At 35.1% G+C, this 18,024-nt stretch overlaps 3 protein-coding genes and 1 long non-coding RNA gene across 4 annotated transcripts; 1 reads left to right on the top strand and 3 right to left on the bottom strand.

Moving 5' to 3' along the window:
• Positions 1–131: 131 nt before the first annotated feature.
• Positions 132–9,072, bottom strand: LOC6644745. The gene is made up of 3 exons (XM_002067215.4): positions 8,425–9,072; positions 1,005–1,172; positions 132–924 (listed from the first exon to the last, which is right to left on the bottom strand). The coding sequence occupies exons 1-3, from the start codon at positions 8,581–8,583 to the stop codon at positions 727–729; spliced, it is 525 nt and encodes a 174-aa protein (XP_002067251.1). The 5' UTR covers positions 8,584–9,072; the 3' UTR covers positions 132–726.
• LOC124460522 lies at positions 1,166–6,849 on the top strand. The gene is made up of 2 exons (XR_006954435.1): positions 1,166–1,840; positions 6,470–6,849. It is a non-coding gene; the product is annotated as an uncharacterized LOC124460522 (long non-coding RNA).
• A 1,987-nt stretch (positions 9,073–11,059) lies between the features above and the next one.
• Positions 11,060–14,044, bottom strand: LOC6644631 (BTB/POZ domain-containing protein 9). Its single transcript, XM_002067214.4, has 4 exons — positions 13,356–14,044; positions 12,653–13,291; positions 12,140–12,586; positions 11,060–12,079 (listed from the first exon to the last, which is right to left on the bottom strand). The coding sequence occupies exons 1-4, from the start codon at positions 13,977–13,979 to the stop codon at positions 11,561–11,563; spliced, it is 2,229 nt and encodes a 742-aa protein (XP_002067250.1). The 5' UTR covers positions 13,980–14,044; the 3' UTR covers positions 11,060–11,560.
• Positions 14,045–14,484: 440 nt separating this feature from the next.
• LOC6644630 lies at positions 14,485–17,824 on the bottom strand. Its single transcript, XM_002067213.4, has 3 exons — positions 17,544–17,824; positions 15,032–15,169; positions 14,485–14,974 (listed from the first exon to the last, which is right to left on the bottom strand). The coding sequence occupies exons 1-3, from the start codon at positions 17,679–17,681 to the stop codon at positions 14,501–14,503; spliced, it is 750 nt and encodes a 249-aa protein (XP_002067249.3). The 5' UTR covers positions 17,682–17,824; the 3' UTR covers positions 14,485–14,500.
• Between the last annotated feature and the right edge of the window lie 200 nt (positions 17,825–18,024).

Genomic DNA, 18,024 nt, shown 5'->3' on the forward strand with positions numbered 1-18,024 from the left:
CCTTTGAATTGGCAGTAGATCATATATTTAGTACTTAGCAATGTTTTAAACCACGTATGCTGTTAAATATTAACAAGTGTTGCATACTTTCGAGCGAATCTAGTCAATTTTCAATCAAAAATAATTCAATGGTTTTTTTTTAGAAAATAGAAATAATTTATTGAACTTACATTTTGCTTTGCGCGCTATTGTCGTTAAGTGTAAATGTGTGTGTGTGTGTGGGTGGGTGGGTGTATGTGTGTTTGTTTATTCAACTTAATGTTAGCAGCGTTAAAGATAAGCATTAAAATAACAAGTCACGCGAAAGAGAGCCGAACGAATGCAGCAAAACTTTTGCGCCTTTTGCTATTGAGCTTTTCGTACTACCATTTCGATTTGATTCTAACTTCATTAAAAGTTAACATTCGAAAAAAAAAAAACGAGGGATTGTGTAAAAAGAAGAGGAAAGTATAAGGGCAACAGGAAAATAACATTATTACATAAAAGAAGAGCATAAACAAAACGTACACACAATCAAAAATTGCACTTAAATATTGTTAAACAAAAATTACAAATTAAACTACGCTAAAACATTTTCTTTCATTTCATTTATAATTTGTTATTTTTTTCTTTCGTTTTTTTATTTATTTTTTTTTTTTTTAGAATTTGTTTCATTTAGCGTTAACTCTTTAGCGCACAACTTGCAGGCTTTCCGGCTGACTGGCCGGCCGAAAGGGCGGAGGGCATTTAATGCGTTGCACCCGATCGATGGGCCAAAAACAAGAAATATGTGCCGGCCGCATAGGCCAGAAAATTGAACAAGCCAAAGACACCGGCAGCCGTATTAGAGCCATGGCTAACATCATTAGATTCGGCCCATCTGGCCAGCTGGACAATGAAGCCAATGAAATAGAGTAAAGTCAACACAGCGGTGGTGATCAGTTCCTGCAGAATATTCAAAGAAATTTATAAATTCGATTTTCTGTATATGTGTGTGTGTGTTGTTATTGTTGTGTGGCACTTACCGAGAATATCCAATTGACGGCAACATTGAGAGCTTCACGTATGCCAAGGAAATAGGCTGCAATCAGCAGGATCGTAATTATAAATGAAATCACAATCACAAACATGAAGAACGAGGTGGCCGAGGCCAATGGCGGGGCGGCCAGGGCCATGCAAATAATGCCCAAGAACTGTAAACAAACAAAATCGATTTATAAATTAAAAAAAAACCGAAACTGTGGTAAAGAGTTTATCAACTAAAATTCTATGATGATTGACCCCCCTTCTCTCAAAAATAGAACAAACAGAGAATTGGAAAGTGAACAACAAAAGAAAATTGAAAATTTGCAAAAATTTAACAGTTTCCTATGCTAAAAAGATGAGCAGACGCCCATGAAATATGTTTTTTTTTGTCACTGGTGATCTCCCCAATTGACCGATGTCTGCCCTCTTGAAGGCCGTTCAGAGTGTGAACGCGGAATGAGCTCAGCTATGTGATGTTATTCATAATTGAATATCGTTTTAAGATTCGGTTGCAGCAACAAAAAGCAAAACCAATAACAAATCAAAGTGACATAAAGCCAAATAACATTATACTAATAAACAAAAATCATACTGATCAGAAATAGATATAAGCAACAATTAAACTGATCAAAGTCCAGGCCAAATGCATTAAGGAAGGGATTATAATTTTGATGTCATTAAATAGAAGACTTTTCTTTAGGATTATTATGATAACGACACGTTCAAATATATATATATATATATAGAAATTCCTTTGATTCTATATAAATTGGAATAACTTGCTGTTGGTAATAATGGCAAATGACATGATCTACCTCGCCATAAATGTAAATATGTATGTATAATCATTATTCTCTTCTAATTGTTTTGCTGGCAATTATAAAGCAATAAACATTAGCCGGGGTAAAACTCTAACAACAAAAAACTGATACCAAAAAACACAGAAACACAAAAATTTTAACAGGTGCGCTTCAACAAATTTGTTGCTGATGCCTAAAACAAAAGAGAGGTGAGCCGGTCGAAAAGTGAAAGCTGAAAGTTGTGGCCAAGCCAAAAAACAAAACAACCAACGACAACAAACAAAACAAAAGGCGACCTGTTGATGGCAACTTGTTGCTGCTGTTGTTGTTATTGTTGTTATTGTTTCTTATTACCTTAACATCAGCCAACGCCAAAACGGCATCAAGTTGATTGAACTCTATGCCAAACGCATACACATGTACATATATATTTCTGATCAGCATCATCATCATCATCGATTGCAATTCCCTGCAAGAAAATGGCATAGTCTTTTATACCCTTTAATGGATGGGTATATATGCATATAAGAAGCATGTGTCTGGATTTGCTTAAGATGCAAAATGAAGTCAATGCCTTTTGAAAAATCTTCTGCTGATATTTACAATTGTCATAATTAGGTCAAGATCCGATAAGATATGGCCAGAAGAGATCAGTGGCGCAACCTATGACAGGGGCAATTTTCTTATCCAGAAAAACAACAACTAGATAGTGCTAGTGCTTAATCGTATTCCAAAAGGGTATCTTGTTGTCGTTGATATTGGTTTTTAGTTAGTTTTTAGTTGGCCTTTTTTGTTTTGGGTCGCTTTTCCGTTTTTCTTTTACTTTTAGAATTTGCGTCACCTCATCAAATTATATATTTTTAGATAGATTTGCATATATGTCTATATACACAGTATATATATGTATATATACATTTTCTATATGTAAATTGGCTAATATACAATAATATACACGATCTTTATGTCAGAGAGTAGAACTTTTTAATGCTTCAATAGGCAAAGGGGGCCACGACCATCAACGCTATGGAAAATATATTTTTATGTGCCTATATGTACACCATTTAGTCTGCGTGTGTGTGTGTGTACCATGAATTCTGAAACAATTTTTTGGTTTCTGAAGCATGAAAAACAATGCGTGGATGCAACAATGTGGCACCAACTGGCCTGGTAATGCTAATTATTGCCTTGGTCAATGATGTGAAACCAAAAATCTACATATATTTAACTGTACCTACATATGTATATAATAGTATATATATAGTATATAAGGTACATCATATACCTATATAAAAATAGAACCTGAAACTGTATATGCTTGGTTTTTGACCTAGAGCATTCCATACCTAGTTCAGCTAGTTTAGGACAACAAATAAAATAATAAAAGAAAAGACATATGTGACACATCGAAAGTCAGGAGGTATCAATATGAAATTATAATCTAAGGGCACACCTGTAAATTAACTTTAATCTAATCACATTCAAGAAATTAATCTATAAAATGAAATTTGACTGTATAAAATTGAATGAATTGAATGTAGAAATCCACTATTAGAAAGTGAAAATTCTAAAAAATTCTATTGATTGCAAATTCAATTTGTGCTTAAGAGTTTAAAAATCCTTGGATTTGTATATCCTATTGTCAATATTCGCCGTCTGTTTTTGGAAAATATATAAGACGATTTTATGTGAGATACATAATTCAGTTCACAGTGCTAAATTGCCTTTCAGGTCCATTCTGTTTTAGGATAATTTTAAAAAAATCTCTCAATCAAAAGCATGATAATGGCTAAAATGTCGTCTAAATATTGACTATGCTCTAAAATAGAGAATTGGTCGCTGGATCCCTGAATCTGAAACTTTATGAAGATCTCTGTATAAAACAGAGTTCTAAACGAGTTCTAAAAAATTCGATTTTACCATGTTTAGTTATAAATCGCTATATTGGATACGCCATGGTGAATTTGTTCAATCTATGTTAGGTCAGCTGTTTAGATACTTTTATTACCTTCTTTTTGAGAATTTTTTGCACTTGTATAATTGGAACCTCTTTAATAGGGACATCACTGGAAATACTTTAAAAACTACCACCGAAAGAGATCTGTGCGGAGATTGGTCGATCATATTTAGTGAAATAATCATATTCATTGGTTCAGGGAATCTCCAATTCTCCCTTCATAATGTTTAGAAGAAGAGCAAATAAAGTTAACGAAGTGTAGAACAGGGTTTTACTGTACTGCCAAAATTACTCCCACTTTTAAGTTAAGCTCATTAGCTTAACTATTTAGTTGACTCATTTTGTCTAAAACATGCAAATAGTATGAAAATTGTAAGCAATCATTACAATTTTTATCTCTGTCGCTCTCTCTCTCTCTCTCTCTCTCTCTCTCTCTCTCTCTCTCTCTCTCTCTCTCACTCTCTTTCTCTGTCTATCTCTGTGTGCATTCATTTTAGCCGGGCTCTTTTAAGCTAAAGTGCCGACTGACTGACAACTCACAGATGAGCTCACACTTTGTCAATGGCAATGACTACGTCGGAAAAGGGGTAAGGGATAAGTGGAGGGGGGTACTTAACCACATACAAAAATCTAAATGCGATTGTAAATCTCAACCAGAACCTCAACCCACTCATAACCAAGATATTCTCCTCTGAAATTGTGTGTCATTATTTCCGTTTTTTTTTTTTGTTTTTTGACAAGAATTTAACCAAATTGCGTTTTATGGTGGGTGAAGTGGGTCAAGAAGTGCGATGAGAGGGTTAAAATCATCTTACGTAATGTTTTCTTTGAACATACATACAATATGTTCAGACAAAAGTTAATAATGTTTGCACATAATTTTTTGTTAACAATCTTATCGCTAATCAAACTTCTAAAAAAACACCACAAACAAACAACAAAAATTTTAAGAAAACTAAATGAATCAGGTGAAGTGGTAAGGGGTTGGTGGGAGGAATAGGACTAGACAGTACAAGAACCAGTAATATCAATTTTGGCCGATATATCATTACTCGTTCGATCGATCGATTAATCGTTGAAACTCTGATTGAGTTGCTCCAGCCATTTCATTAGGTGTTTCTGGCCTTATCTGGACCTCTCTTTTTTGTTATTATTTGGACGCAATATTAACATGGCTCATTATCAAAAATTCTAACCATCATGAGTCATAATGCGATTAGCCATTTTGTTGTTAATGACTCACTCAATTCCAAGTCCTTAAATTCAAATGTCTTAAGGGGGATTCAATTTTGCCATTTTGCAATGATTCATATTCCAAAATGAAATAAAAGAAAGGTCTAAACTACAACACATAAACAAAAAAGAAACTCTTTGTTATTAAAAAGACGTGTAGATGTGTAGATAGATCTTAATGCAATAAAATCTAAATTTTAATATTCAAGTAGTATTCAATTGAACAGCAAAAACAAAATTTACTATTATTTACTACTTGAAGTGTGACAGAATTTCACAAATTATGAAAAACAAACATTATATCTAAAATGTTAATAAACAAATACTTTTAGATTCCATTCTATTCCATTAATTTTAATATGAACTCATTAAATATTACAAAATCGATATGAAATAAGTATAAAACCTTAAGTTTAAGGTTTGAAGTCTAATATTCTCAGCTCCGACAAACTTTTTTCGCCGAAATTAATTGTAAATCTCAATTAGTTTAAACATTGAATATAAGGTATGTCAATTACAATTTTGGAGTTTGTTGATGATAGAAATGGAACTTGGTTCTTGAGTTGGTCGTTTTATAGAATTGATCTTGAGTTGGCTTAAACGCCAGTGTTAAGAAGGTGATATATGTGTGTATATATTTTTTTCTAGTATTATTTAAGATTTACCAAGTTTATGCTTATCAAATTTAAGGACGAAAAAATAAAGACCATAAAACTTCACTAAAACCATTCCAATTAGTCTAAAAATCACAGAGTCTAATGTAATGTAACGTCTTTCCTATTGTACTTAAATGAATGCCATCCTATTTTAACTCCTTACAATTCTATACATCTTTTATTTTTATATATATGGTGCATAAATGTATATAAATGAATGTACATAAGCAATTTGTAGATTCCCTTGTGAATGATTTATAATTGAAGAAATCATAAAAGAAGGGGACACAACAAAAAAAAGAAGAAAAACAATTAGAACTGCAACCAGTGGCGGATTTGAAAAAATTTCTTTAATTTTGCCCCACAAGCAACGTATTTTGACTTCTAAACTAGGAGCTAATGATGATATTGCTATTAAACTAGCGATGCAAATAGTTAAAATAGGTGATTGGAATTGATTTCAACCCCTCACAGTGGTTCTTAGTCCGTCACTGTAATTATGTATAACAAAAAAAAATTAAAAAAAAAACCTCTAATCAAAATTTTTAAAAGTGCCTCTCAAAGAGCAAAATATACATATGAACGTATTTATATTAGAGCTAAATTCCTTTGTTAACCCATTTGTGTTCTATGAAGAGGGTGAACGAGAGAGAGATAGAGAGAGAGAGGGAAAACGAGTCTATCAGGAGAGTTACTTTACTATTCGATAAGATTATTTCGTCTATAAAGTATATACATATATATATATAAAAGAAATGTTCATGGCACATTTTATAATATTAAGCGATTTACCTAAAGCATTAAAAATGATTTTATTTCAGGGCAGGAAGCGACCCTTGAAATCTTTCAACTGATCGAAAGTCTGCCGGACAGGCATCACGGCACGTCGGAAGCGTTTTATCTATATGGGTCTATCTCTGGTTGGAACATACCAATATGGCCAACTGTACTTGGTTTTGGTCATGACTGCCGTGCAGAAAATCAATATATATAAATACATATATTCCTCTATATGTATGCGTGTGTATATGTACATCTAATACCACTTAATGGAGCCAAACAGTTAATTGCGATGGTAATCATTATAGCCAAACCCCGTTCTCATCCCACCAATCAATTGGGCATACAATTATTATTGATTTTCTTGCAAAATAATAATAACAGCTGAACACGGTTCGGAACCTGGGCCGCGAAAAGTTAATAATGCATTTTTAATGTGTACTTTAAGCCAGTTGTCAATTGTCCTCCAAATTGTGTGTATATATACATACATACATATACATATATTTTTTTTTTACTTTTTAACCTTTCTACCACTTAACCTATACAAATGTTTTCAAAGCAAAATTGAAAATATATAAATGTATATGATAAGACATTGAAAAAAAAGAAATAATAATAATAATGATTGTGATAAGATCCCGTGACTTCTTTGCAATAGACGAAACAATTTTGCATTTATGTTGTCCTGAAACTTTTGGCCTAGCAACCATTTCAAAAAAATTCTACAAAATATTTAAGGGAAGAACTTAAAAATTTCAAAATACCTAACTATGTATCTTTGTATAAATGAGTTTAATGTGTGATTTGAGGTGATGGATCCTTTTTTACACGATCCTCAACAATAAAACAAAAGTTTGTATAAAATTTGTAATATCTTATGATAAATAATTATTGAAAGTTTAAAAAATCGTTAATGAAAAAAGGAAACTTTAAAGTTCTAAGCTATGATATCCCATTTTTCGCTTCATCTAGTTGTGATTCCCAACTTGTTCTAGTGTTAAGGTAGAAATATGGTCTTTAGAGGGCTAACAATTTTAAGTATTTATTTCTAAACACAATCTATTTAGAGCACATAGAATTCTATATAGATCGGCCAATTTAAGAATGAATAAATTTCTAGAGGTTTTTATGCCATTTGTAAAAATTAACAGAAATTCAAATGAACACAATATAAGAATCATTTAATGATCCTTGATTCTATATAGTAACAGAAACTGATGAGTAGGTACTTATATAATTTTCGCTTGTATAAATATCCATAAAAAATTTTAAGTGTTTGTGGATTTGTGTCGTTTGTCTGTCTATATATGTACAGATATCTATATACATACATAAATAGGGTATTATGCTATATGTTTAGGCGTCAACAGCTAGTCAACTGCCACTGTGGGCGAAGACTTGCAACAAGAAGTGGGTGGGTGGCTCAAAACAAGCAACGACGACGGCGACGGCGACGGCGACGACATTGGCGCTTAGAGCTATGTACATCCCACACGCTCTAAAGAGCGCTCTCTGATCAAAACAGCAGGTGGGAAAAAGAGAGAGGGGGAATATCTCATTGCATAATTCTTTAACCGCATTCTTTTGACCACATGTCCATGTCGAGAAACCAAAAACTGAATCCCATTCACATGGTTGTTGGTTAATTTCAATTTCAATTTCCAATTCTTTGCCTCATATCTTATCCGGGATACTCTAATGTCTGCATGGGTGTAACCTTGCCCCCTTCGCCTCGACTAGCTGGAAGTAGGTTAGAAGGGTTAGAGCCATTTCAAGACCCTTCCTACGCCCATGTTGTGTGTGTGTGTGTGCTTGCGTAAGTGTATGAATGTATGTATGTATATGCCGGCCAGTTGAAGCTATGGCGGAGATAGCTCATAAAAGTTGCGTTAAGAAATCTATAGATAAAAGCCTCAATTTACAGCAACACGATAACAGTTCGATATGCAAACAGACAGACAGACAAATAGACAGAACGCATGGGTCTACTTACAAATTCCACAATCTTTGTTATTCCTGGCAATGTTTTAAAATAATCCATATTGATGCGTATGGCACTCCAGAAGCCACCGTCATTTGGATTGCCGGTGCCGCCAGGTGGGCCAGTTGTTGTTGTTGTTGTTCGCTCAACGGTGACCACGGTCTCGACCATTTTGTTGCAGTTATTTTCTAGACTAGGACTGGGGATTCAAAAAGCCAAAAAAAAAAAAAGATTTGTGTGGCGGGCGTCTAACTTGGAAACTATTTTTAAACACTTGTCGCGTTCTCTGTAGGTTTTTTCTTTACTTTTTTTTTGTATTTATTCACAAACAAAAAATAATATACTTGTATATAAATTCGTATTGGTCTATATATGACACCCGCGATATTTGATTTAATTTAGTATTTTCCGTTATATGTATATAAAGCATTCAAGTGTCGTTGTGTTGGTGTATATATGTATGTATATCTGGCTAGTTAACACATTAGATATGAATGAACGAAATAAATGCGAGCAGAGAAGAAGAAGATAAAAATACTAATATACATATATATAAAATGTGGTCTAAAAGCCTCAGTTTTTCCGTTATTTTTCTTTTTTGTGTATGTTGCTAATTCTCGGAGTGTGTGTGTCCACGGCGAATGAGGCGCGTCTAACGACTGACTGCGACCGCAATAGCGCCATTGCCGTCTAGCAGTCAGTGCTTGCAGTAAGCATAACGGTCAACGTGTTGAGCGCTCAGCGCGCTCTCATCGCTCGCGCTCTCACACTTTTACTCTCACCCACAGTAAACACCTGTGTGGTCATAAGACCTTTACAGAAAATGGAGCTCAGTTTGTTGCGCCGGCGCTCTCCCGGCTTAGGTATCATAAGCCTCTCTCAATGCAATTTGAGAGTATAGAAACAGAGAGAGAGAGAGATCTCCCTTACTCTCTTCATTTAAATCTGATCATATTAACTGGTTTTTGTTTTTGTTTTGACTTTTATGGCTGCCTTTGATGCTGCTGCTGCAATGGCTTGTGGGTTGAAATTTATATTAAAATACAAATATACATACATACATACATTAGGTCATTATTAGGGTGGACCCAATATCCCCCTACACTACCCTACCCAGTAGGATGACTAGAGAAAAGCACTGCAATTGAGTGAGTACTCCATTCATATGTATATACAAATGTGAATTCGATTCGAATATAACTCAAAAACCAATACTTATCTGTTGAGAATTAGAGATATAAAGTTCTTTGTACCTGTGAAAGTTTGATGTATCACCTTATCAGCCAAAAATAACGTATACGCACGGTGTGACGGCTTGACTGGATGATATTAATTTGATGACAAACTTCATGATGACATTGGATGAACGAAAACAAATCAAAGTTTTAATCGTTAAAAATAATAGAAAATTAATGTTGAAAATAATGAATTTTATACTTAATTCTTCATTATAGGTAAGATGTAAAGTTTGTTAATTTATATAATCATGAAAAAAATACGGCTGTTAATTTGAGCTAAAAATGTCTAAAATTTAGATTTTACTAATTTCGAATTTTAAAATCTTTTTCTTTAAAAAGTATGTCTTTGGCCCACTCTTAAAGTATGCATGTGTGGTGAAAATGTGCAATGGGCGTATACGTATTATTATTTTTATGACGTCAAACGAGGCGGCAAGTTATGAGCCACGCTACGACATAACTGTGGAAGTATAAATGTTAAACTATATACAAACATACATATATTCTGTGATTTGTCAATTTGCAAATTACAAATTTTCTTTTTACAACTTATCGAATTCACTATATCAAAATGACTGCACTTGCACAAAGAAAAATTCTAAAAAGTGTTCAAATATACTTTAAATAAATTATTTTTGAAGAAAATTCATTTAACACAGGAATGGATCTAATATCTATAATTGATACCTGATACCTGGACCATCCTGGGTCTGGCCCTGATTTAACAAGTAACAAGAGGACTAACTTTATTTACTTATCTCTCTGAGAGAATGTTAAGCTGTATGTCCTCGATTTCATAAAGAAATATAGTATTTATGTAAATTCATTTACAATATTTATCAAATAAACTATTTCTACCTTTGCACAATTTAAATCTAATTAATGGTTTTACAGGAAAAGCTGTTCAAATACTGAAATACAATAACGAATTGTATTTGGGTCGTATATAGATAACCACGAGATACTCTTCTAAATTAATAATTATGAATTTTTAATATTTATAAAAGACTTTATCTTAAGTTTGTAATATTGTTATTAATTTCCATCTAATTTAAATTTTGCATTAATTCTATCCATCAATTGGGTTAAAGAAAATGAAAGATCCGATTTTCCAAAAATAATAAAGTCGTTGATTTGTGAAATAGTCTGTAAGTTTAAGTTGTTTAATCCCTTATAAAATGTCTAAACGCTCTCAGATTTGAAATTATTTCTTTCCTGCTCTTTTTCCACATTTCGTTTGATTTTCACACTCCTCTATCTCTCTCATTTTCATGATATATCTGATGCCAATTGTGATTGACTTAGAAAAATGTTCATTTGCGTAATGGTTTTCCATTTATTATTAAAAAGGTGCACTAAAAGGTATGACAAATGTATGTATGTTGTACAATTTGCAATCAACATTTAGGTTTTAGGTTATACAAATATCATATATTTAGGTATATAAGTATATAGCGAATAAGTGGTATACAAATTAGAAATTCTATATAACATTTCTCGCTTCATTCACGTAGACGTATACAAATTTTGGTTCGGCTGATTATCTAATTTTAAGTAGTTCGTATATATGTATTTCGCATAATCTCAATATTCAAATTATGTATGTATATGTTTTTTTTATGTATGTATATAATTTATCCGAATATAATTTAGTTTATCATATTGCTTACATTATAGATATGCTGCTTAGCAAACAAAAGGAATATTTATTTTTCACTTTATTTCGTTTTTCGTTTGGAGAATGTAATTTGTTTTTTTTTTGTTTCACTAATTGCATGGAAAGGACTAGATAACAAATACGATTAAACTAAAGACATAACAATATGTTTAGGGGTCAAAGGGCAGGGGCGGCTGAGGCAAGGGTGGGGCAATTATTAGAGTATTTCATGTTGCCACAAAGTACAAATTGATTAATTCTCATCATTTGTGTTGTCATCGGTAGCCAATTCAACCAATGGTTGTTCGATATCCTTTGGAACAGTCGGAGATGCATTTGGCTGGGCCGTTGGTTTTCCTTTAGCGGGGGTGGAGGATGAAGATGAGGATTTGGTGGTGGTGCTGCTGCTGCTGGTACTAGCTTGATCGCCGACAGATCTACTTTCATTTTCTTTTGCCCGACTTGTATCGGCTGCTGGGCTACTGGGAATACTTAAGGGCCATCGCCCAATGCCAGAAAAAGGCGACGTGGAGGAGTCTGCATTTGAAGTAGACGCCACTGAGGTTGCTAACGGAACGACTGCTGCTGCTGCTGCTGTTGATGATGATGATGACGATGCTGCGGCTGCTGCGGCCGATGTGGATGCCATATTGTCATCCGTTGCTCTATGCTTAAGCTCTAGTTTCTTTTCCTTTTCCTTTTCCAGATCGGCAACTTTTTTCAAATAACTCTTATCTTGACTGGGACACTCCAAATGCACGCAGTGAAAGATCTAAATAAATGAAGAGTCGATTAGTTCCTGTCTTTTAGGGTTTTACAGAAAGCAGTTTACCTCATTGGCCGTATTCCGTGTACCCACAATACGTATAAAGACCACAGGACGTGGGGCAAAATGGAAATTCTGCCATGAACGCGCTTTGTCATTTCGTCTATCCACTACCATTTGCCAGTCGCGTCGATTTGTTGACGTCTCGATATAGAAGCTATAATGCCGATCATCGCAATCCCACAAAAGCAAACGCATCGATCCCACATGATAAGGCTGGCCAAGACGTACGACAATCTCACCACTGCCCAATTGATGGCAAGTGTAACCCGAATCCCAATCGTAGCGTACATAGTCACCATTGATCAGAGCATTGCGAGAGCGACTGACGCCATCTGTGACAATGGCACTCATCTCAATGGTGGCCACATTGGCCTTGGGTGCCACAAAATGATCAATTAACTTCGGTACATTCGCTGTATGCATGGCCTCCAGACCGACCACATGGAATACCTGGTATAAAGGTTTGAAATTTCGTTAATGAGAACATAGCACATTATTTGTTTGGTCAAAGCTTACCCGATTTACGGTATTCTGGGTGCCCACGAGTCGTATATAGCGAACGGGACGAGCTTCGAAATATAAATACTGCCATGATCTGCAATGATAGTCGCTATAATCGACTACACGCTCCCAATTCTGTTGATCGCCCGAAACTTCGACGAAATATGAATAAGCTCGACTATCCCGATCCCAGAGTAACATGCGAATATGATTGATCATACTCATGGTGCCCAATTCGACCACAATGCCGGCATCATTGTTATCCGAGATGCAATGACGGGTATAGCCGTGCTCCATATCATAGGTGATTACATCACCATTTAGCAATGATGAACGGCACTCCCCCTGAATGCAACGTGATAAATACTTAGCCGTGGCGACATTCTCTTCCGGCCAAAGGGCCGCTCGATATGGTAATGTCTTTGATGTGCTTTGCTCATCGATGGCATCGAGTATCTTATCCGGTTCCAGTATGCCCGAGGGTCGTACCTTTTGCAACAAATCTTCGAGATTCATGAGTGGCAATCGTACAAAGTCCACTACCGATTTGATATCTACACTAGGATTGTATCGGCTCCATTTCCACACGGCTAGAAATATTTCCACTTCGGGGGCAAAGAAACAATCTCGACGCAGTACCTCCTCCAAAGATTCCTATGAAATATGGAATATAAACAAAGTGTTATAATTGATAGCACAATTTAATTGTCCCACAAACCTTCGAGAGCATTTTGAATGAATCATGGTGCAGTAGATCGGCGGCATTGCGATCCATAAACATTAGACACACTTGGGTCAGCTCCTCCAGATTGTACAGGCGTGCCGCATCTAGGATCATGCATACATTGTTCAATGCCAGATACTGCCGCAAATAATTGGATATGGACAATTCAAGATCCTGGAAACCATATTGATTGGCCATGCCCAGGACATCGATAACGGCATCCTCATCCAATGTGGCCAGCGACAGGGTTCCCGAATATATATAACGTAGCAGCACCTTGAATGGATCTAACGGCACATCCAGCGGTATCTGTCGTTGAGTAGTCTCCGACATACCACCATAGAGGAGAGCACGAAAATATTCGCTACGCGCTGCAAGTATAACACGATGTGCCGGCAATCGTTGCTCCTCGACGACAAATTCCACATCGGCGTATCTATCATTCATACATAGGCGGGCCATGTCCGACGAGAAGCGCTCCGCCAGATCGATTTCGTCCGTGAATTCCGGTTCCGAATTGGTGGTATTGTTGTTGCCTTTGCTGGAGCCAGATGCTGTGGATGAGGATATGGACATGCCACCGCATCCATGCATTTTGTGATGCCCCTGGCTGCTCATGCTTTCTTTGTTGTATTTCCTTATTTTTTTGCGTTTCTAACAATAAGCGATATGCGATAAATATGTCGCCGTTATCGGAGCAAGGTTATCAATATTATCGGAGCAAACGTATCGCAATTGACGTTATCGGAGCAAAACCTATCGGTTAGTCGTCATTATCGGAGCAAGCCTATCGGTTAATCGACATTAACGGAGCAAACCTGACTGGGCGGGCACATTTAAAAAAATAAAATATAGTTTTTGTTGCCATTGCGTTTATTTACTATTTTTTATTTTTCTAAAAAAAAGAACAAAATTAATAAAAATTATTTAAAAATATTACTCTCGTTTGCTTCCACACTTTTTATACACACATAAAAACATACATACATATATATATATAAATATATATATATATATATATATATATATATATGTATATATTTATACTTTTAAACCAATTGGCACTAATTCAATGCGTAATGGTTTTATTAACGGATTTATTGTAATTAAAAATAACAATTTCTATTTATGTTTAAGGATTAAGCTTGATTTATAACCTTGAACATTTCTTTCTCCGTTTTACGACCATTCACTATATAAGCCAATGGATCATCATTGCTAGATTCCATCAAATGATCACATGAGCTCTGATTAATGGGAAACATGAAGGACAAATCAATATGATAGGGTATTAGCTTCTCTCGCAAATACGTTATATAATTCTCGCCCAAAGTGGGCTGACGTGACAATAGCAAGGCGGATAGATATCTTGGATGTTTCTCCTTTTCGGCACAATGCATTATCAGAGCCCATGATGTGTAATCCGTATCGATGACATATGTATTGTAGATGCCTTTATATATATGCTCCGTATGAATCCAATGAGCCGGCGTCTCGATGCTCGGTGCCATGGGATCGGGATTCTCGAAACTGGGTATCATCCAAGTGATATTACCCTGAAGCTTTTCGCGCAACGGATCTTCAGCAAAGATGAAGCTAAAATTCATGGTTATCTAAAGGAGAATAACATGAATTAGTTCTCCTAATCAGTTTCGTATGCGCCTACTCACATGCTTATCCGCTGTAGAGAATCCAAAGTGACTCTTCATGCAGGCGTATTCAGGTAATTCCTCGGTGGAAGCATAATATTGGACGACATGCCAGCAGCCCATCATGGCTTCCAAGTTGAAATTTCGCATGGCTGTCACCTGTAAGAAAGAGACACAAAGAGAAAAGAAAAAGAGAGAGAGAGAAAGATATATATATAGAGAATGCATCTGCTAGCTTAGAAAGTTGACAACAACAACAACAGCAGTAGACGGGGGCTAAACAAAGGAGGGGAATTTGAATTTGAGTGACAGCTCTCCCCATTGAGAGGTCTGATTGATGCACCTCAAAGGCGTTTGGCCTCGACCTCGTATACCCTCCCTCCCCTTCACAACCCATTTTCACCTGCGTGTGTGCGTGCCTGAGTCTGTTTATTCTATGCACAAAACTGCAATTCGAAAGTGTGATTGATTTTTTGGCTAGCCTAGAGATGGTTAACCGCTTCATGATTTCTGTCAAGAAATGCTGCAACTCCATATAGACATTGGCCCATCTCTAGTCTGCGTCTCGGTCTGGACAAGTGGTCTATGTCTGGCATATTGATGAGTCTAACCCCCGTCACTCCCCCCAACTATACCCCACTTACCCCCATCTCGACCTTCTTGAAATACCTTCGGGTACCTGTTTGTTTGCCTCTTTCTTTGTGCTTAGAATTTTTGCTTTATTTCGTTTCTATTTCATCTCTTGCCAAAGAAAGTGATCCAATTTGATCTCTACTGTTTCTCTCTTTTTATTTTTTATATCCACAAAAACGTGCACAAATTATATTTATTTTTGGTTTAACTTCTGAAAAATTCGATACATTTTGAAGTGTTCCACTAACTTTAAAAGTTGTCCAAAAAACTATATCTTTACCATTATGAATTTGGAAAATTTTCAATTTATTTTCGAATCTTTTTATTGCAATTTTTACCATTAACATTTATGGTGAGGAATGTAAGATGATGCCCCAGGTTTATCTGGAATACTAAAGTTTCATTATATACATATGTGATTATATAGCCACTTGATTTCATTTATACCCTGTGTTACTTATATACTTGAATACTTATTAATATTACTCCAAAGTATTCAACACATACAAGAAAGCCTCTCGAGCCATAAAAAGTAGGACGTATGTATTCCTGTTCAGGAGAACGAAAAGAGATCGAACCTTTTGTTTCCTAGAAGGATTGCAAAGGTTTTTTCGGTTTTCTAAAATACGATATGTTTCGAAACTCGTCTATGGAGGTCGTAAAGAGGTGACTCTGTTTTGTCTGTCAACGCAAACTCTTTCTAGATTTTCCAAATAGTATCGAAACTTAACATGTATTACTTCAGTTTTTCTTGTCGGGAACAGTTGACTATATAATTTTGCTATTATGGAAATGGAACTTTTAATCATTTAGATCGAGATCATCTTTGACATTATATGACTTAGTATGATCCTAAAACTAGTTATTCTAAAACCCATTAACTTTTTTGATCAAGATCGGGAAACTATATTACATAATTTCAAAAATGTGGTTTTAGATCCAAAACTTTGCAAATTTTCAAGCTATAAATTTTATTCGACAGAGACAGTCTTCAATTAGTTAGTCTCAAATTTCATCGAAATTTATCGAGGAAAATAATTATTCTAGAAATATTATTATTATCAAAGTAGGATATAGTTTTAAACTATCAACCTAACTAAATTTTACAAGCACTAGCAACTATGGACTTTGGCTTAGACGGAAAACACATCCCTCGGATGTCGTTGTTAAGTTGTCCAATTCGTCAATTGACTAGGCCACTTAGAAAACTCATAGTCTAGAAATATATTAGTATATATGTATTATATAAATCTGGAATATGTTCATGGTTTCCTATATAATTTTAACCAAATTGGACAGTTAGTTAGATCAAAATCGAATACCTATAGTTATTATATTCCTCTCAAACGAATTTCCAAGAAAATTGCATTCTATTGGGCTGCCTTAAGGTCGGCTTAAGGTCATTCTATTGGAAGTTTTTAGACAAAAAGCTTTGCAGTAATACAAAACCTTTTAATGCTGTATAAACTTCTACACGGCCAAATTATACCGATCTACATATATGTACTTATTTATGTGGAAAATAAATGCTGAATAAGTTTACTTTTCCCTTAAACCTTTTAATTAGTTTTTACTTTGGAAGAATCAAAAAATATTGTGACGCGTTTACTCATTCCTAAGCGATCCCCCCAAATCTAATTCTGATCAGTTGGAAATCGAATTCTATAAAAGAAACACTATTTAAGAATTAAAAACATTTTCAAATGTAACAATTATCTATGTTGATTATTTCTTTAGGCTAATGTTTATATACATATGACATAGATGAGTCATTTAACCTGGATAATAGATTCATCTGAGTTCTGATGGAGAAATCTCAATTTATAGATCTTTCGTAGTGTTCTCTATGTAATCCATTTAATTGAAGGTTTATCCTTTTTCTGGTTCAATGCGGACTTACCTTTGGACAGAGTCGATCCATTTCCGAACTTTTTTTCATCATTGCCGTGTAACTATTGAAAGTTCTCCAAGGAACCCCATGGGACCAGTCAAATACTTCGATGAGTAGAGTTAATAGTAAAAAGGCGACACGTGCCATATTTCAAATACTATCAATCAGGTGAAAACTCTCTCTCTCTCTCTCCCACTCTCTTTGTCCCGTTTGAAAAAAAAAAAAACAATACGTGGGTGATGGATTTATGAGGGCGAGCGTTGTTTATGGCTGTTGTTGCTGGTGGCGCTGGAAAATGTCACTGCGCCATTCATCCCATTGCCTCAAAACGGATGCTTGTGGCATTTTGCGGATAAGACTCTGTACAATTACATTACTAAATATGTGTTAGTGTGTGCATGTGTGTGCGTGTGTGTGTATGCGTGTACATGTATGCCAACTTCAGTCTAGAATCTATAGATATTTTATTAAAATGCCATGCGTTTGTTTT

Source organism: Drosophila willistoni, assembly GCF_018902025.1.
Source record: "Drosophila willistoni isolate 14030-0811.24 chromosome XL unlocalized genomic scaffold, UCI_dwil_1.1 Seg142, whole genome shotgun sequence".
In the NCBI taxonomy this organism is placed as follows: Eukaryota; Metazoa; Arthropoda; class Insecta; order Diptera; family Drosophilidae; genus Drosophila; species Drosophila willistoni.